This window comes from Ursus maritimus, unplaced genomic scaffold (genome assembly GCF_017311325.1).
Source record: "Ursus maritimus isolate PB19 unplaced genomic scaffold, ASM1731132v1 scaffold_2, whole genome shotgun sequence".
NCBI lineage: Eukaryota > Metazoa > Chordata > Mammalia > Carnivora > Ursidae > Ursus > Ursus maritimus.
Window position 1 is genome coordinate 77,389,920 of NW_024424452.1, and position 17,864 is coordinate 77,407,783.

At 43.2% G+C, this 17,864-nt stretch overlaps 1 protein-coding gene across 1 annotated transcript in view; it reads right to left on the reverse strand.

Annotated features, from left to right (window-relative positions):
• Positions 1–13,391: 13,391 nt before the first annotated feature.
• Positions 13,392–17,864, reverse strand: part of SLC9C2 (solute carrier family 9 member C2 (putative)) — a 93,521-nt gene continuing 89,048 nt past the window's right edge. Inside the window, exons 24-25 of the mRNA XM_008697594.2 lie at positions 14,955–15,140; positions 13,392–13,867 (exon numbers count right to left, since the gene is read on the reverse strand). Of these exons, the coding sequence (XP_008695816.2) occupies positions 13,772–13,867; positions 14,955–15,140 (282 nt within the window). The 3' untranslated portion in view covers positions 13,392–13,771. The remainder of the gene's footprint in view (positions 13,868–14,954; positions 15,141–17,864) is intronic.

Consider the following 17,864-nt stretch of genomic DNA (forward strand, 5'->3'; position numbering starts at 1 on the left):
TAACCCCAAAACTGAGAATATCCAGGTGTTCTTCACGGTTCAGTGTTTGGACCACAATGGGGGCCAAAAACCTTTCAGTTCTGTGCTTTTTCATTAGATAACTGAAGTAGGATGAACAGGGGGAAAGATCTTTAAATATTTTCTTATAAAGAAAATGTTTCAATAAATTTCTCTCAAAAGAGGGAGGCTGTGGAGAAGGCTCCACTTGCGTGCCAGGGCGGTGTACCGGCTGCCGGGTGCCTTTCGAACAAAGTAATTCCGTCTGTGGTCTACTCTGTGCTGAGAGACGCAAGCAAGGGCACACCTCGGGAAGAGAGGAGAAGATGACGGAAAACGTTTTATTATAGAACTCTTCTTGCAGTGAGGGGGTGGGACTGTTTTCTGATTCTGGCTTTTTGGGGATCAGCAAATAAATTCTTTGTTAAAACTGGATCAGAGAATTCTGTCGTCACGTTTCGAAGCCCTGGTTTAGACCCTGCCCTGCAGGGCAGTGGTTTGCTTGCTGGAATTGGCATTGGTACTTCTCTCCACAGGCAGATCCATAAAATTTAATGGAATGAAAATGGAGGAGCAGCTGACAAGTGATTTTACCACAACTCTGGCTCAATTTGCTCCTTCCTGTTACTTCCCTGGGTCCTTGAGTTTGTGACTCTTGCTGTAAAGATCTCTCCTATTACTTTACTTGGATTACTAGACTTAAGAATATGAATCTTGAGGAGAATAGTACAGCTGTGCTTATTGGGAAAAAATACTAACTACTCTGAACTCATGCTCTCTCAGACTTTTATTAGACTATGCTAATAATGTCGTGGGTTTAGAAAGAAGTGTCCCATACTTGGTATAGTCTCTTGCATGTAGCCCTTTATATTTTTTTTGCATGTAATAATATAAAACATGATGCCAGGTGTTAGACAAGTCATTAAGTCTTTAGTTTCCTTGAATTCTCCACATGTAAAATTCTAGTGACACCAGGAAGGTTGAGAATGGAGTGAAAATTCCCAGGTTACCCAATATCCTGAAGAATGGTGGTCTGAAAGACAAGAGGACTGGTGTCCTGCTCTTGTCTCTTCAAGTCACAGTAAATTTTGCCCTTAAAGAACTAATACCTGGTCCTAACTAATCCCTAGATCCTTAGTCCCCTGTCACTTCCCGAGCTATTCGATTCCTTGCTGTTCTCTTCTGTTGGCTTTTTGACTCCCCTAGTCCTTGTCTCTTGGAGAGGCTGGCTTCAACTTTCTTCCATGGTGACAGTTCAAAATCTAAATCTCCCAACAGTAATTAGCCAGACCTGAGTGTTGGTCTTTACTGACCGATGGAACATGTCCCATTGAATTTGCAAATTCAGAATCAAATTCATCAACTTTTCCCCCAGTAAATCTATCACCTCTCCCCCATCTCTCCCTCAGGCACCCAAACCTTGGAGTTTTGTTTGGCCATCTCTACTCTATCCATATACATGATGTCAATATAAAGACAGTGAAAAAGCTCAAAGAAAAGGAGGGCATGTACCCCCCAAATCAAGCTCTGGCTCTGTCACCAAGCAGCCATGAGACTTTGTGAAAGTATTCTTTTCCAGTTATAAAATATTACATAATAAGTACTCATTTCCAGGGTAGAAGTGATCCTAAGTACATCTTTAATACGCTAGTGGGCATGGAGAGTAGAGCTCCCCTATCGAAAGTTGCTGCTTTCAGTTTTCATGGGAGAACAGAATAAATTGCATCATGCATTCAAAGATTTATTACTTGGAAGTGAATTGATACATGACCATCGTGACTAAGAAGCATGAGTCTGAGAGGTGCCCATAGGACTTTGGCGGGAATACACAGGCATCTAAGATTCTCAAAGTGGTGAGCATGTGACTCCTGTGTGGTCTTGCCACAAGTCTGATCTCACCTTTAACCTGCACCCTAAGTGTAGGAATCTTCATTGAGGAGATGCTCGGCGTAGGGGGAAGGAGCCAGAACGGCTGTGTCTAAGTGGCCAAGTCAAGATGCCACTGGGTGCAGCGAACTGGCTGACGTAGAGGTTTACTCCCTCCTACTCCACCCCTCGGGGTAAGGCAAATTGAAATACAACTTTAATTTTAGCTTAAAGGGTGTGCTAACTAGATATGAGGTCATTACCACTTTCTTGGCAGTAACTGATTCAGAAATGGGCAAGTGATTTCCGTTCTTGTGAACAGGACACAAATGGAGGGTCATTGGAGTTGCTAGAAGAATTCAGTCTCCTGACAGCAACTGGAAGCAGCATCTCACACCCCGGGAGTGGCGAACCACAGAATGAGGCTGTAAAGGTGAACAGCGAAGTGGAGAGAAAAATCTGATTCTCCTTCATCTTCGGAGTCCACCAACCAGGAACCTGTCCTACCTCTTGACTTCCATAGTGTATAAAATAGTAAATTTCCTTAAGATTTAAGCCTTTTTGAGTTGGGTTTAGGCCAAAAGCATCCTAACATATATATGGAATGAAGTCGTGCCCTCTAGTTCTTTCACATACGTGGTGAAGTCCCTCCTACGCAAGACTGCGGAGGAGATAAGGGCATCTCAGGTGTCAGAGGTAATCACATGAGGAGTGTTCAACTGCAGAGCCCGGGGGCTACCCCCAGAGACTGACTGTCCAGGTGGCCAGATGTTCTTGTTGGTAACAACCCAGATGATTGTGATGCGGAGTCCAGCAGATACTGGGGTTGTTAACCCAATATGCATTTACCCCTTATTTTTCACTGAAACACCCAGATTGTATTAAGGGTGGCAAAGTGAGGTGCCAGTTAAAATTCATCTTAAGGTGGTAGGTTTGAGCGCCTGACAGTGCCGGCCCGGGATGAGGTCCATTCCTGACAAAAAGGCAAGAACCTCATAAAGAGAAAAACTCCTTGCCCTACTGAAAAGCCAGTAGGCTGCCTGGAGGCACAGGTGTCATTTTGCCAGCCCAAGGCTCCAAGTCCCAGGCCAAGGAGGAGGGAAGAGGCTGCAGCCTAGCTCCATGATAACGTCCTCAAGCAGCCGCACCCGCCCTCCTCGGCCTGTTTCCAGACATGCTGTTACCATAAGAAAAATGAAGCCCTTAGTAGAATACGTCATAGAAAAGCGTTGTGTAGTGACAGATGGTAGGTGCCCTTGTGGTGAGCACAGCATAACGTTTAGAGAAATTGAATCACTGTGTTGTATACCTGAAACTAATGTAGCATTGTGTGTCAACATTTTTCTATAATGAAAAAAAGGAAAATGCAGCCTATGTGGCTCAGTCACAGTGGCCCAGTGCCTGTATCTGCAGCCACATCCAGAATTTGCTGACACACTGGTGATCCACAGTCCCTGCTGAAATACTGCCCTGTTACGCTAGGTACCCAGAAGGTTCTAATAATTAGGACTGACTTTCTCACCTTTTCTTCTATTCTTGCTTCTATTCTGGTTTTCCCGAAAGTAGATAACTGAATATCCTTTCAAAATCTTGTTGAAATGAAAAGGGGCAATGGATTCCAAATAATAAACAACCAGCCCATAAAACTGAACTTAATATTTGACTTTTAAAAAGAAATTGAAAAATGATACCAAGCAGTATTATGCAATGTAAGATTGTTAATTTCTCCTAAACTTTGCTTTCAGTAACTAAGATAGTGGAACATCGTCCCATTTTTCAACATTTACCAAATCGGGGAGGGAGGGAATAACTTTTCTCTGGAAAATGTTAGGGAGGCGCTAGCAACGTATCAAATTATAGGTCATATGCTTCAGTCAGTAATATATTAATTGTACAATGCTCTTGGTAACTTTTACTCTCATAAGTTGGTATAGCTGTTTGGTTTTGTTTGATAGGCCATGAATTGTATTATTATCCCGATGAATTTCTGAACATCTCTAGTAATAATGTAACTGCTTAAAATCAGAGCTCTTTTACAGCAGTCCATCAGTTGTGAAATAAATACAGCAGTTCAGTGTTCCAGCACCTTCTAAAGAACCTCCTTGTCAGGTCATCCTTCTGCGCTTGGGCCAGGAGGTGAGCTCAGTCTTTAACCTGACTCCTCATGTTACATTAGCAACATTAGTATTCTTTTCTAAAATGGGATCCGCTTTCCAACTCTACAAGAAACTCAAAAGTAAAATACTAGATGATGAGCATTTCAGGAAAACATTAACTATTCAATGCGATCAGAAAACTTATTGAGAAGTTCCTATTTTATCACCCGGAACATTCCCTCTAAAAGATCTTCTATATTAAGGGCTTCGAGAGAGACATGTACATCCCTGTTCCATCAGACATCCTCTTGTGAAGAGAGAGCGTGTTAATTCAGTAAGAGCAGTCCGACAAAGGTGCTCCTCAGGAAAAGAGAAATGTCAGGTGAGTTGAATTCCAGTTAACTTTGTGACCAATTCCAGGATGACTGGAAACCTCTCTCCTAAAAAACGAGAAAATTTTTTTAAAATAACGGGGCCTGGGAAAGACAGTGACAATGAGGAGTCAGTGAAGTCAATTCCTTGACTCCCAGTTAGGCTTCCCATCTGTGAAACAGGGTCCTTTTAAGAAAGAGGAGAGGATGACCCTAGGAAGGCTGCTTAGAAAGAACTACGTTGCTTTTACTTTCAAGAAACCATAAATCTTGGGGCGCCTGGGTGGCACAGCGGTTAAGCATCTGCCTTCGGCTCAGGGCGTGATCCCGGTGTTATGGGATCGAGCCCCACATCAGGCTCCTCTGCTGGAAGCCTGCTTCTTCCTTTCCCACTCCCCCTGCTTGTGTTCCCTCTCTCGCTGGCTGTCTCTATCTCTGTCAAATAAATAAATAAAATCTTAAAAAAAAAAAAAAGAAACCATAAACCATATGTTTGGTCAATGCAACTTTCCTTCCCCTGGCAAACACTCTGTACACCACTGACCACCACAGATGTCAGTGCAGGCCCAGAATTTCTATTAGAAGGCTTTTAGGGTGACTCTGGTTGGGGCTGTGGTAGGCCATAGGACTTCTCCTGAAACTGCACTTACACAACATGGCATTTTCCCTTGGAAAGCATATTTATTTGGGGTGATTTCACAACTGGGAGAGAGGGTGCTGACGGGCCCTGAAGCCCATCCCCGGCATCATTTATTGTTCCCTGGCCCACTTGTGCATTTGCTTAGCGCACTATTGCCCCGTCAGAGTGTCTCCTCCATTCAGCCCTGGGCTCCGGCCCCATGAGCTCTGTTAGGGGCCCTGACAGAGACCCCTTGAGCAACTAGGCTTGAAGGTCCCCCAGTTCCAGAGTTACCTCCACTCTGTCCCGGCCCCATGTGACCAGCCCTCCCCTCTCCCACTCTACACATGCTGTCCAGGACTTCTCAAGCTTTTCCAAATTTGCCCCGATTGCTGAGGAAAGCAGGAAAAGATGTCAGGGCAGAACTTCAGTGATTCTCCATAATAAAATGGTTTGAAGTCTCCTGGTTTATCTTAAAAAGTCATGCAAATTTGTCACCCTACTTCCTAATATGCTTGTTTTAATATGAAACATTTCAAATAACCCAATGGTTAAATGAGTTTCCTCCCTTTAAAAGGGCACCGAGTGAAAGTGATATTCTAGGAAGGTTCCCTGATCCACCTGTGGCTGCACATACCCCAGGCACACCACCCACAAATCCTCAGGGAGTGCACACTCCAAAGAGAGAGGCACAGGCATTTAGATGCTAGTGTCTGATCCTGCACCGTGGCCTGACGCTCGCCATCCGTAACGTGCCCTGTATGTAGATCCCCACTATTGAGCCATCACTGGAAGGAGGTCAAGAGGCAGGAAATTGGGATGGGGACCTGGGGCAAAATCACATCTTTCAAAAACATTCTATCATTTTAATTGTTAAATAATTCAGGTGAGCTTTATTCCAATTTTTCCGAATCAATGAGCTGACATTAAGAGTCTCTTTTCTCACCACCTCACCACCTACATTCTTCTACTTGGCCTTGCAACTCATTCCAGCTATGTAGTTTAATATTCACAGTACGAAAAATTGAATCTAAGTGTCAGGCTTGTTACCTCATTTTTTCTCTTCCAGTTATATTCTCTCTGGGTCGTTCGAAGACCAGTGTTGACTGGGCCAATCCAAGTACATGCATCAGACAGAAAAACTAAATTAGGAATTTAAGAGTAAAGGTAGCAGAAGGATATTCTGAAATATCAATTTGCTTTCTCCCAATAGTCTCCTCTTTCCCTACTCCCCTTTCAAATGGGCTATTTAGTTACTTCCCTCAAGGAGGTTTGTTATTAGGCTCCCAAGAATCCCATGCAAGGGCTGACAAACTCAACTCAGAATAGGCAGGTCACACAGACAAGGAAGTGGGCCATATCTAAGACAAGAGGGCAGGGTGTGGACTGCGGCAAACTGCACAGCATATGCTTCCCCTATATTCAGCTCTAAGTGTTGCCATATATATGAATGAGGACCGAGTATTGGTACGCTTTCTGGGTTTTTCAAGAAAAGCTCAAAATCTGGATTTTTTTTAATGTGAAATTTTTAGATGTTCATATTTTGCAACTTACTTTATTTTTTAAATTATGCTATGTTAATCACCATACAGTACATCATTAGTTTTTAACGTAGTATTCCACGATTCATTGTTTGCATATAACAACCAGTTCTCCATGCGATACGTGCCCTCCTTAATACCAAACACCAGGCTAACCCATCCGCCGACTCCTCCACCCCTCTAAAACCCTCAGTTTGTATCCCCAAGTCCATAGTCTCTCATGGTTTGTCTCCCCCTCTGACTCGCCCCCTTCATTTTTCCCTTCCTTCTCCTAATGTTCTCTGTGCTATTCCTTATGTTCCACATACAAATGAAACCATATGATAACTGTCTTTCTCTGCTTGACTTATTTCACTTAGCATAATCTCCAGTTCCATCCATGTTGATGTAAATGTTGGGTAATCATCCTTTCTGATGGCTGAGTAATATTCCATTGTATATAGGGACCACATCTTCTTTATGCATTTGTCTGTTGAAGGGCATCTTGGCTCCTTCTAGAGTTTGGCTATTGTGGGTATTGCTGCTATGAACTTTGGGGTGCACATGGCCCTTCATTTCACTACATCTGTATCCTTGGAGTAAATACCCAGTAGTGCAATTGCTGAATCATCGGGTAGCTCTATTTTTAACTTTTTGAGGAACCTCCACACTGTTTTCCAAAGTGGCTGCACCAGCTTGCATTCCCACCAACAGTGTAAGAGGGATCCCCTTTCTCCACTACCTCTCCAACATTTGTCAATGTGGTTTTGATTTGAATTTCCCTGATGGCTAATGATGTTGAACATTTTTTCATGTGTCTGTTAGCCACTCGTATGTCTTCATTGGAAAAGTGTCCATTCTTACCTTCTGCCCATTTTTTGACTTATTTGTATTTTGGGTGCTGAGTTTAAGAAGTTCTTTATAGATCTTGGATAGCAGCCCTTTATCTGTAGTGCCATTTGCAAATATCTTCTCCCGTTCCGTGGGCTGCCTCTTTGTTTTGTTGACTGTTTCCTTTGCTGTGCAGAAGCTTTTTATCTTGATGAAGGCCCAAAAGTTCATTTTTGCTTTTGTTTCCCTGCCTTTGGAGATGTGTCATGAAAGCAGTTGCTGTGGCCGATGTCAAAGAGGTTACAGCCTATGTTATCCTCTGTGATTTTGATGGATTCCTATCTCACATCGAGGTCTTTCATCCATTTAGAATTTATCTTTGTGTATGGTGTAAGAGAATGGTCCAGTTTCATTCTTCTGTATATAGCTGTCCAATTTTCCCCAGCACCATTTATTGAAGAGACTGTCTTTTTCCCATTGGATATTTTTTCCTGTTTTGTCAAAGATAAGGTGATCATAGAGTTGAGGGTCCATTTCTGGAGTCTCTATTCTGTTCCATTGATCTATGTGTCTGTTTTTGTGCCAGTACCGTGCTGTCTTGGTGATCACAGCTTTGTAATACAGCTTGAAATCAGGCAACATGATGCCCCAGCTTTGTTTTCCTTTTTCAACATCTTCTTGGTGTTTCAGGAGCTTTTCAGGTTCCACACGAATTTTATGATTGTTTGTTCCAGCACTTTGAAAACTGGCCTTGGTATTTTGATCGAGATGTCATTGAAAGTATAGATTGCTCTGGGTAGCATAGACATTTTAACAATGTTTATTCTTCCGATCCATAAGCATGGTATGTTTTTCCATCTTTTTGTGTCTTCTTCATGTCTTTCATCAGTGTTCTGTAGTTTCTAGAGTATAGATCGTTTACCTCTTTGATTAGGTTTATTCGAAGGTATCTTATGGTTTTTGGTGCTATTGTAAATGGAATCTATTCCCTAATTTTTCTTTCTACAGTTACATTGTTAATGTATAAGACAGCAATTGATTTTGTATCCTGCCACATTACTGAATTGCTGTATGAGTTCTAGTAATTTGGGGGTGGAGTCTTTTGGGTTTTCCATATAAAGTATCATGTCATCTGCAAAGAGAGAGAGTTTGACTTCTTCTTTGCCAATTAGAATACCTTTTATTTCTTTTTGTTGTCTGACTGCTGTTGCTAGGACTTCTAGTACTATGTTGAACAATAGTGTCAAGAATGGGCATCCTTGCCATGTTTCTGATCTTAAGGGAAAGGGTCTCAGCTTTTCCCCATTGAGAATGATATTCACTGTGGGCTTTTCATAGATGGTCTTAATGAAATTGAGGAACGTACCCTCTGTCCCTACACTCTGCAGTGTTTTAATCAGGAAAGGATGCTGTATTTTGTCAAATGCTTTTTCTGCATCAATTGAGAGGACCATATGGCTCTTGTCTCTTCTCTTACTAATGTGATCTATCACACTGATTGATTTGCGAATGCTGAACCAGGCTTGCATCCAAGGGATGAATCCCATCTGGTCGTGATGGATAATTCTTTTAATGTACCGTTGGGTCCTATTAGCTAGGTTCCTGTTAAGAATTTTGGCATCCATAGTCATCAGGGATATTGGTCTGTATTTCTCCTTTTTGATGGGGTCTTGCCTGGTTTTGGGATCAGGGTAATGCTGGCCTTGTAGAATAAGTTTGGAAATTTTCTTCTGTTTCTATTTTTTGAAACAGCTTCAGGAGAATAGCTATTATTTCTTCATTGAATGTTTGATAGAATTCCCTAGGGAATCCATCAGGCCCTGGATTCTTGCTTTTTGGGAGGTTTTTGATCACTGCTTCAATTTCATTCCTGGTTATTGGTCTATTTAGGTTGTCAATTTCTTCCTGTTTCAGTCTTGGCAGTTTATAGGTTTCAAGGAAGGCATCCATTTCTTCCAGGTTCCTTAATTTGTTGGCATATAGTCGTTGATAGTAATTTCTAATAATTGTTTCTATTTCCTTGGTGTTAGTTGTGATCTCTCCCCCTTTCATTCATAAGTTTATTAATTTGGGACCTTTCTCTTTTTTCTTTTGGATAAGTCTGGCCAGTGGTATATCGATCTTTTTAATTCTTTCAAAGAACCAGCTTCTAGTTTCATTGATCTGCTCTACTGTATTTCTGGTTTCTAATTCATTGATGTCTTTTCTAATCTTAATTAATTATCTTCTTGTGCGTGGCTTAGTCCTCCTTTGTTGTTCCATCTCTGGTTGTTTAAGGTGTAAATATAGAGACTGTATTCTAGATTTTTCTATTTTTTTGAGTGAGGATTGGATGGCTATGTATTTCCCCCTTAGGACCACCTTTGCAGTATCCTATAGGCTTTGGACCAATGTGCTTTTGTTCTCATTGGTTTCCATAAATTGTTTAAGTTCTTCTTTAATTTCCTTGTTGACACAAACATTCTTAAGCAGGATGGTCTTTAGCTCCCAAGTGTTTGTGTTTCTTCCAAATTTTTCCTTGTGATTGACTTCCAATTTCAAAGCACTGTCGTCTGAGAATATGCAGGGAATAATCTCAATCTTTTGGTATCAGTTGAGATCTGATTTGTGACCCAGTATGTGGTCTATTCTGGAGAAAGTTCCATGTGCGTTCAAGAAGAATGAGTATTCAGTTGTTTTAGGGTGGAATGTTCTGTATATATCTATGAGGTCCATCTGGTCCAGTGTGTCATTCAAAGCTCTTGTTTCTTTGTGGATTTTCTGCTTAGATGATCTGTCTATTGCTGAAAGTGGAGTGTTGAGGTCCCCTACTATTAACATATTATTAACAATATGTCTCTTTATTTTGGTTAACAGTTGGCTTATGTAGTTGGCTGCTCCCACATCAGGGGCATAGATATTTATAATTGTTAGAGCCGCTTGTTGGATACACCCTTTAAGAATGATATAGTGTCCTTCTGTATCTCTAACTACAGTCTTCAGCTTAAAATCTAATTTGTCTGATATAAGAGTTGCTACCCCAGCTTTTGAGGTCCGTTGGCATGAAAAATTGTTCTCCATCCCTTCACTTTCAGTCTGGAGGTATCTTTAGGTTCAAAATGAGTCTCTTGTAGATAGCGTATGGATGGGTCATGTTTTTTTATCCAATCTGCTACCCTGTGGCATTATGGGAGCATTTAGGCCATTCATATTGAGAGTGATTATTGAGAGATATGATTTTAATGTCATCATATTGCCTGCAAAGTCCTTGTTTTTATAGACTGTCTCTGTCGATTTCTGTTCTGTATCACTCTTGGGGTCTTTCTCCTTTTATAGAACCCCTCTTAATATTTCTAGCAGAGCTGGCGTGGTGGTCACATATTCTTTCAGTTTCTGCCAGTCGTCTAAGCTTCTTGTCTCTCCATCCATTCTGAATGACAGCCTTGCTGGATACAGTATCCTTGGCTGCATGTTCTTCTCATTTAGTACCCTGGATATGTCTTGCCAGCCCTTTCTGGCTTGCCAGGTCTCTGTAGACATGTCTGACATTATTCTGATGATCCTCCCTCTGTATGTAAGGAATCTCTTCCTCCTTGCTGCTATCAAGATTGTTTCCTTGGATCTAAGATTTGCAAATTGTACTATTAGATGTCGTGGGGTCGGTCTGTTCTCATCAATCTTGGGAGGGGTCCTCTTTGCCTCTTGGACATGAATGCTTGTTTCCTTCCCCAGATTAGGGAAGTTCTCAGCTATGATTTGCTCAAATATATCTTCTAGACCTCTTTCTTTCTCCACCCACTCAGGGATCCCAATAATTCTGATATTGGAACATTTCACTGAGTCAGTAATCTCTCTCAGCTTAATTTCTTGAAATTAAATTTGTTTTTCCCGTGGCGCCTTGTTTTCCTTCTTTTCTATCTTCTTATCCTCTAACTCACTAATTCGTTCTTCTGCCTCGTTTACCCTGGCAGTCAGAACATCCAGTTTAGACTACATTTCATTCATAGCATTTTTAAGTTCAGCCTGATTAGATCTCATTTCTGCCCTTAGAGATTCTGTATTTTTGTTAATGTTTTTCTCAAGCCTAGATATCGCCTTGATAATTGTTACTCTGAAATCCATTTCTGACATCTTGGTTATATCCATATCCATTAGTTCTGGGGCAGAGGCCACTTTGTCATTCTGATGAGGTGTGGTTGCAGGAATGTACAGAGTCCAAATTATTGACCAGGACTCAAGCAAGATGCACCTGTTTCATAGGGACCTTAGGGATGTGGGCCTCTTGTTCTTCCAGCCTGCCTTCTGGGGGAGGGGCCTGCCGTGCTGTTACTCAGGCAATCCTGTTTGGGCAGAGTTGCCCTGCCCCCTGTGGGGAGGAGGAGGGATGGGCTCAGTGAAAACCGGTTTTGGGGGGGCTTTTGTTCTCTGGCAGCTTTCCCTGGGGGCTTTCCATGTCTCTTCTGAGAGAGCAGAAGTGACTATATCCAAACCTCTGCTGAGCTCTCCAGGCCGCACTGTCTCCATTTCTGTCTGTGCTGCTAAAAACCCACAATGTCCTGGGTTGTGCACACCACAGCAGCTCTCCTAGCCCTCTCTCCCAGAGTTGGGCACATCTCTGCCCTTTGTGCTTCTAAAACTGCCAGCTGCCCCCAGTTCTCACCCATGCCCCGGTAGCTCCAGCTTTCAGTTTGGGGGGCTGCCCTAAAATCCTTTCCCCGCTGCTACTGGCCTGTGAGTCTGTGCCGCATCCCCAGCACAGGAGGCTTTTGTCTTCCCAGCATAAATTCACGGAGGCTTCCTCCCCCTTCCATTTATCTTCCGATATCCACCTGCAGAATTTGGCTCCCTGCTTCATACCTCAAGACCAACCGCCAGAGATGTTCTGTTTGTAGGATCCAGATATATCTTCTTACATCTCAGGCTGATTTCATGGGTGTTCAGAATGTTCTGGTAGATATCCAGCTCGATTCAGGGGACTGGTTGAAATAGGGTCCCCTACTCTTCCGCCATCTTTAAACCTCCTGCAACTTACTTTAAATTTTTAAAACAAAACATGTAGGTGGATCAAATCCAGTGCACTGGCTGAATCCAGTCCATGAGCCTACCATGTGACTTTTGTCCCAAATTCACTGGGGAATACAGAGTGATATAGTACCATCCATCTAAAAATTATTGATTGCAGAGAGACTAAAGAAGGAGAGAGGCCTTCAGGCCCAGGACCAGTGGGGACCTGTGTCCTGCTTCCTGGCAGTGCTAAGATCTCTGACTCAGTGCCCCTCAGGGTACCCCAAGGGGGTTCACACCAGGCCCTGAGCTCCAAACCCTGATATAGACTCCCATGCCCCAAGAGAGCTGTGGAAGCTGCAGAGTGGCAGACTGAAGACTCTGAGGGCTGGAGTAAGGATTCCTTCAATGTTCACCAGCTTGAGCAGGAGACCTGGAGCAGAGGGGGCTCCCCAAAATCGGGTGCTGCATATGACCCCAGCACAGAGCTTAGAAACTAAGCCATGGCAACGACTGAGGTTGAATTTGCTTCTAGGGGAGACGTGGAATTACTTATTGAATGTCTTTCCTCCTCACAAGGGCAGAGACCTTGTTTGGCTTGCTCCCCATCTAGCACTGGGCACAGAGCCCAGCACACAGTGGGGCTGCATTTTATGAGAATTGTGCAAATGAGAAATGAGATATAAAATTATTAATAAAATGTCACTTTCTGCACACAATTTGAAATCATGTAAACCCCGCCTCCCCGATTTAACAATTCATGAAGAATTGCATGACCTCTAAGCTGGCCAATCGTGTGACTTGGAAACGCCAGGATGGTGCTAGTTGGAAAAACATACTAAGGATGACTGTTTTCAAGCTGGGGCAGTTGGGGAGATGACAACACGGCTGTAGAGCAGGGGTACTAAGCATTAAATGAAAGAAGGGAATGCATTTTCTCTAGAGCAAGGCTTTCCTACCTCATCTTCTCAGTGTTCTGCTTAGCACTATGACACATGCAATGGGGCACTAATACACATTTAGTGACTGTAATTACTTAGTAACTGTCAAAGTGCCCTTCAGGCAAGACAGTTGAGTTGTGGCTGCGACTGTGGTTTGGAATATTCAAAGAGCATGGGTCAGGTTCCACATTTCCTTTGGTTGTTGGGAGCACACCAGCCGTCCCCACCTGGACCCATTGTGAGAGAGTCTCTGCCCTCCCCATTCTTACCCTGCCTCCAACAGCACTCTGTGACTCCGGCCTGCCAGGACTGGAACAGGGTACAACACAGAAGCTGCTCTCTACCAGCAAGGGTGTGAAGGAAGGGACATGAGAGAGAAAGGAGCCGCCTGGAAGCCATCTGGAAGACTCTGTAGATGACCTCCCAGAAGCAATATGGCAGCCAGGGTGGGCCCAAAGATGGGGAATGATAATAAACCCACACAACACCCTCAAGTCATTTTCTTAGAATTAACTGAATTTTGCATGGTTTTCCTATCACTAACGGGCTACCTCTTACCCATGACTTTGGAGTCATCAGTATTTTTGGCAGGCTTGGATGCTTGGACAACCAGCAGTTTGCTTAAATCTGAAGTTCCCTGAACCTAAAGGGAAAAAGTCAAAATTAGTCAGAAGAGCATCCTTTGATCTCTAAGCTGCCTCCTTCCTAACGTTTTCAAAGAATATAAGAAATAAGCCAAAACCCAGAACTGGGCTTCCAGCCTAAGCTCTCCATCTTTTTCATTTCAAACCCCCTTTAAAAATGTTGTTTCAAGAAGTCTTGGACCGGAAAATTATCTTTTGCATATTTATAGAAACATCAGAAAGGAACTTTCTACACCTTACTTGTAACCAGACCAGACATTCCCAGTTTGGAAAACAGGGAATTCCCCAACATCCACAGAGTTACTTGTACCCCTGTGCTGATGTTCGAGGGCTCAGGCTTCCCAGGCGGCGGGACTGTCTTCTTTTCTTAGAACTTTTGCCCTGTGTGCCAGCCAAAATCTGTCCTCCCAGAAGGCAAGTAGTGTACAAGTAACAATTTTAACTCTCATTTCTAGAGACCAGATACCATCTCCCTCAATCCTCACAATAGCCTTACCAGATGGGTGCTGCTGTCAGCCTCATCGCACTAATGGGAAACGGAGGGTCAGAAGGCAGCTTGCCTTTGCTCATACACTAGTGGGCACAGGGCTCGGGCTTTAAACCCAAGTAGGCCTGATTCCAAACCCTGGTGTCTTAAACCAAACTGTGAGCATTGCTCCTGCTGTTCCCTGCCTCACCTCACCCGTAGCTTCAAAGCTAAAGAGATTTTCATTTTCTATTAGAAAAGCATTTAGATTACCATCATCCTCTGAATTACTGAGAGATACAAAGATAAGAATGCTACAAAAGGGACAAATGTACCCCCATCCCTCAAGAGGCACATTCCCACTCCAGGGCAAATGGGTTGGCAAGCAGAGAGCAGGTGGATTCCAGCCCCCTGTGCCCCCTGGGTTACACTCCTGTGTAGGGCACAAACTGCTTAATGGTATAGAAGCCCTGGGCATGTTTTGACTGTTTTGTTAAAGGTGGTGAGAACGGCAGGGTCCTTCCCGGTTACATTTCTTTTTAAGGTGATCAGTTGAGTTTTCAAGTCGCTTGTGGGGCACCAGGGAAAGCAAATGACTCTTTAGAAATAACTGTCCTTACCTGCTCACAGGTTTTAGGCAAAATGCAAGGTGCAAGATATGGTACCTCTGTCTGAGTATCAATGACACTACCGTACACAATGATAACGAATTTCATGGTCACATTATCAATAGTCATTTCATTATAGCTTGATAAAGTCTCCACGTATGCCAGATTGAATGCCACGCACTTCTGAAAGTTTAAGTCCTACAATAAAATTACATTTTTTTTTTCTATAAATCGTGACAAATGACACATGGAATCAAGAAGAAAGCAAATTCACTGATTGAGCTGAGTTCTTTGAGGGTGCCAAAAGGCATTTAGACCCTAGGACCAACAGGCAGAATGAGTTCAGAACGACCTCAGACAAGATGGTGAACTCAGAGTTTTTATGTTGTTACTATTAGTGACCCTGGTTATAGATGCCCAGCCTGATTTACAGGTTTGCATGAGCTCTCAATCAGCCTCAGCAGGGTGGTCAGCTATGCCTTGTGGATTCGGTTTTACCTGGCAGTAAGGAAACACACCACTGGGCAAGTGAACGAACAACAGCAAAAAGCCAAAACAAAACAAAGCAACACACTGAGGCTGAGTCATACTTCAAAGGTCAGTATAACAGTCTTTAGAGCTGGAAGGAAGATATTATGTATGGGCTGAGTTGTGTCCCCCCCTAAAATTCTTATGTTGAAGTTCTGAGCCCCAGTACATTAGAATGTGACTTTATTTGGAAACAGGGTCATTGCAGCCATAATCGTTTAAGTTAAGTTGAGGTCATACTGGAGTAGGGTAGGCAAATAATCCAATATGACTGGTGTCCTTATAAAAAGGGGAGGAGGCACCTGGCTGGCTCAGTTGGTTAAGCATCGGACCCTTGGTTTCAGCTCAGGTCATGATCTCTGGGTTGGGAGATTGAGCCCCGTCTGGGGCTCCATGTTCAGTCGGGAGTTGGCTTCCCCTCTCCCTCTCCCTGTGCCCCTCCCCTGCTTGTGCTCTAATGTGCACTCTCATACATACATACATACGGGAGATCTCTCTCATAAATAAATAAATAAGGGAGATTTGGGGGTACCTGGATGGCTCAGTCAGTAGAGCACATGACTCTTGATCTCATCATGGTCATGAGTTCAAGTCCCACACTGGGCATAGAGCTTCTTTAAAAAGGGGGAAGTGAGGGACACTTCAGTTGGTTAAGCATCTGCCTTCGGCTCAGGTCCTGGAATCGAATCATGTACCGGGCTCCTTGCTCAGCGGAGAGCCTGCTTCTCCCTCTGACTACAGCTCCCCCTGCTTGTGCTCTCTCTCTCTCTCTGACAAATAGTAAGTAAAATCTTAAAAAAAGAAAAAAACAAAAACAAAAAACGGGGCAGAGATTTGGACACAGACACACATACAGGGAGAATTCCGTGTGGGATGAAGACAGTCATCTGCAAGCCAAGGATGAGGCCTGGACCAGATTCCCTCCCTCACTGATCTTAATTGGATCCAACCCTACTGACACCTGATTTATTGCCTCAAGAACTGGGAGACGATGAATTTCTGTCGTTTAAGCACCCAGCTTGTGACACTTCATTACAGCAGCTCCAGCAAACGAATACAAGCACTTAGAGGTCAGGCCCGTGGTAGGAATCTCCTGGACAGTGACCTCACTCTGAATTTCTCCATGCACAACTATGAGACCCAGCCCTCGGACCTGGGTCCCTAATGGGCAAACTGAACACTTAACTGCTGAGAGCACCAGCTCAGCTGGGTCGTGAAAAACAAGATAACTAGCAAATATCTAAAGTTTTGGAAGGAGAAAAATCTAAAAAAAAAGCTATTTTGGTCTTTAAATGCATGTAAATTTTGAGTTATATGGTTTAGAGAAAGGGTTGCAATATAAGCTTATCAGTGGTTCTAATCCCTTTTTTCAGGGTTCTAAAAAGTCTTAATTGGCTACTTCTTTGATGGGAAAAGACTAGAAGGAAATAAGCCAAAGTGTTAAATAGAGATTCTCTGGGTTCTGTTAAGCATCTGCCTTCAGCTCAGGTCATGATCTCAGGGTCCTGGGATTGAGTCCCAGGGTCAGCCTCCCTGCTCAGTGGGAAGCCTGCTTCTCCCTCTCCCTGTGTCCCTCCCCCCACTAGTGTGCACATGCACTTTCTCTCTCTCTCTCAAATAAATAAATAAAATCTTTTTAAAAATGAAAGTTTATTCACCTTATTATTGAGTCCAATCTAACTCCCTACAGTTTCGACCTGTTGTCCTAATCCTCTGCTCTGCAGTTTCATACTGCACTCATACTAGACATACTGAATGTGTCCCACTTCTCACAAAGAGAAGAATCTAAATCTTTTTACCCTTCTGCTATAATTTTTCTGAAAATTATTGCCACCTAGTGAAAGAAACGTGACTTCCTTAGTACAACATGCTATTTTTTAAGACAACGTTTTTAGAGCGGTTTTGGATTCACAGCAAAATAGAGAGGAAGGGACAGAGATTTCCCATAGAGTCCAGCCTCCACACGGGCACAGCCTCTCCCATTATCAGCGTCCCACACCAGAGTGGTACATTTATTACAAGTGATGAGCCTACGCTGACACAGCATAATCACCCAAAGTCCATAGTTTACTTCAGGGTTCACTCTTGGTGCTGTAAATTTTATGGATAGATGCGTAATGCCGTGTATCCATTATCATAGTATCATGCAGAGTGGTTTCACCATCCTAAAATCCTCTGTGCTCCGTCTATTTATTCCTCCTGCCCCAACTCTCAGCAACCACTGATCTCATTATTGTGTCCATAGTTTTACTTTTTCCAGAATGCCCTGTCGTTGAAATCATACAGTGTGGAGCCCTTTCCGATTGGCTTCCTTCACTTCATAATATATTGCAGTTTTTTCCATGTCTTTTCATGGCCTGGTAGCTCATTTCTTTTTAGCGCTGAATCATATTC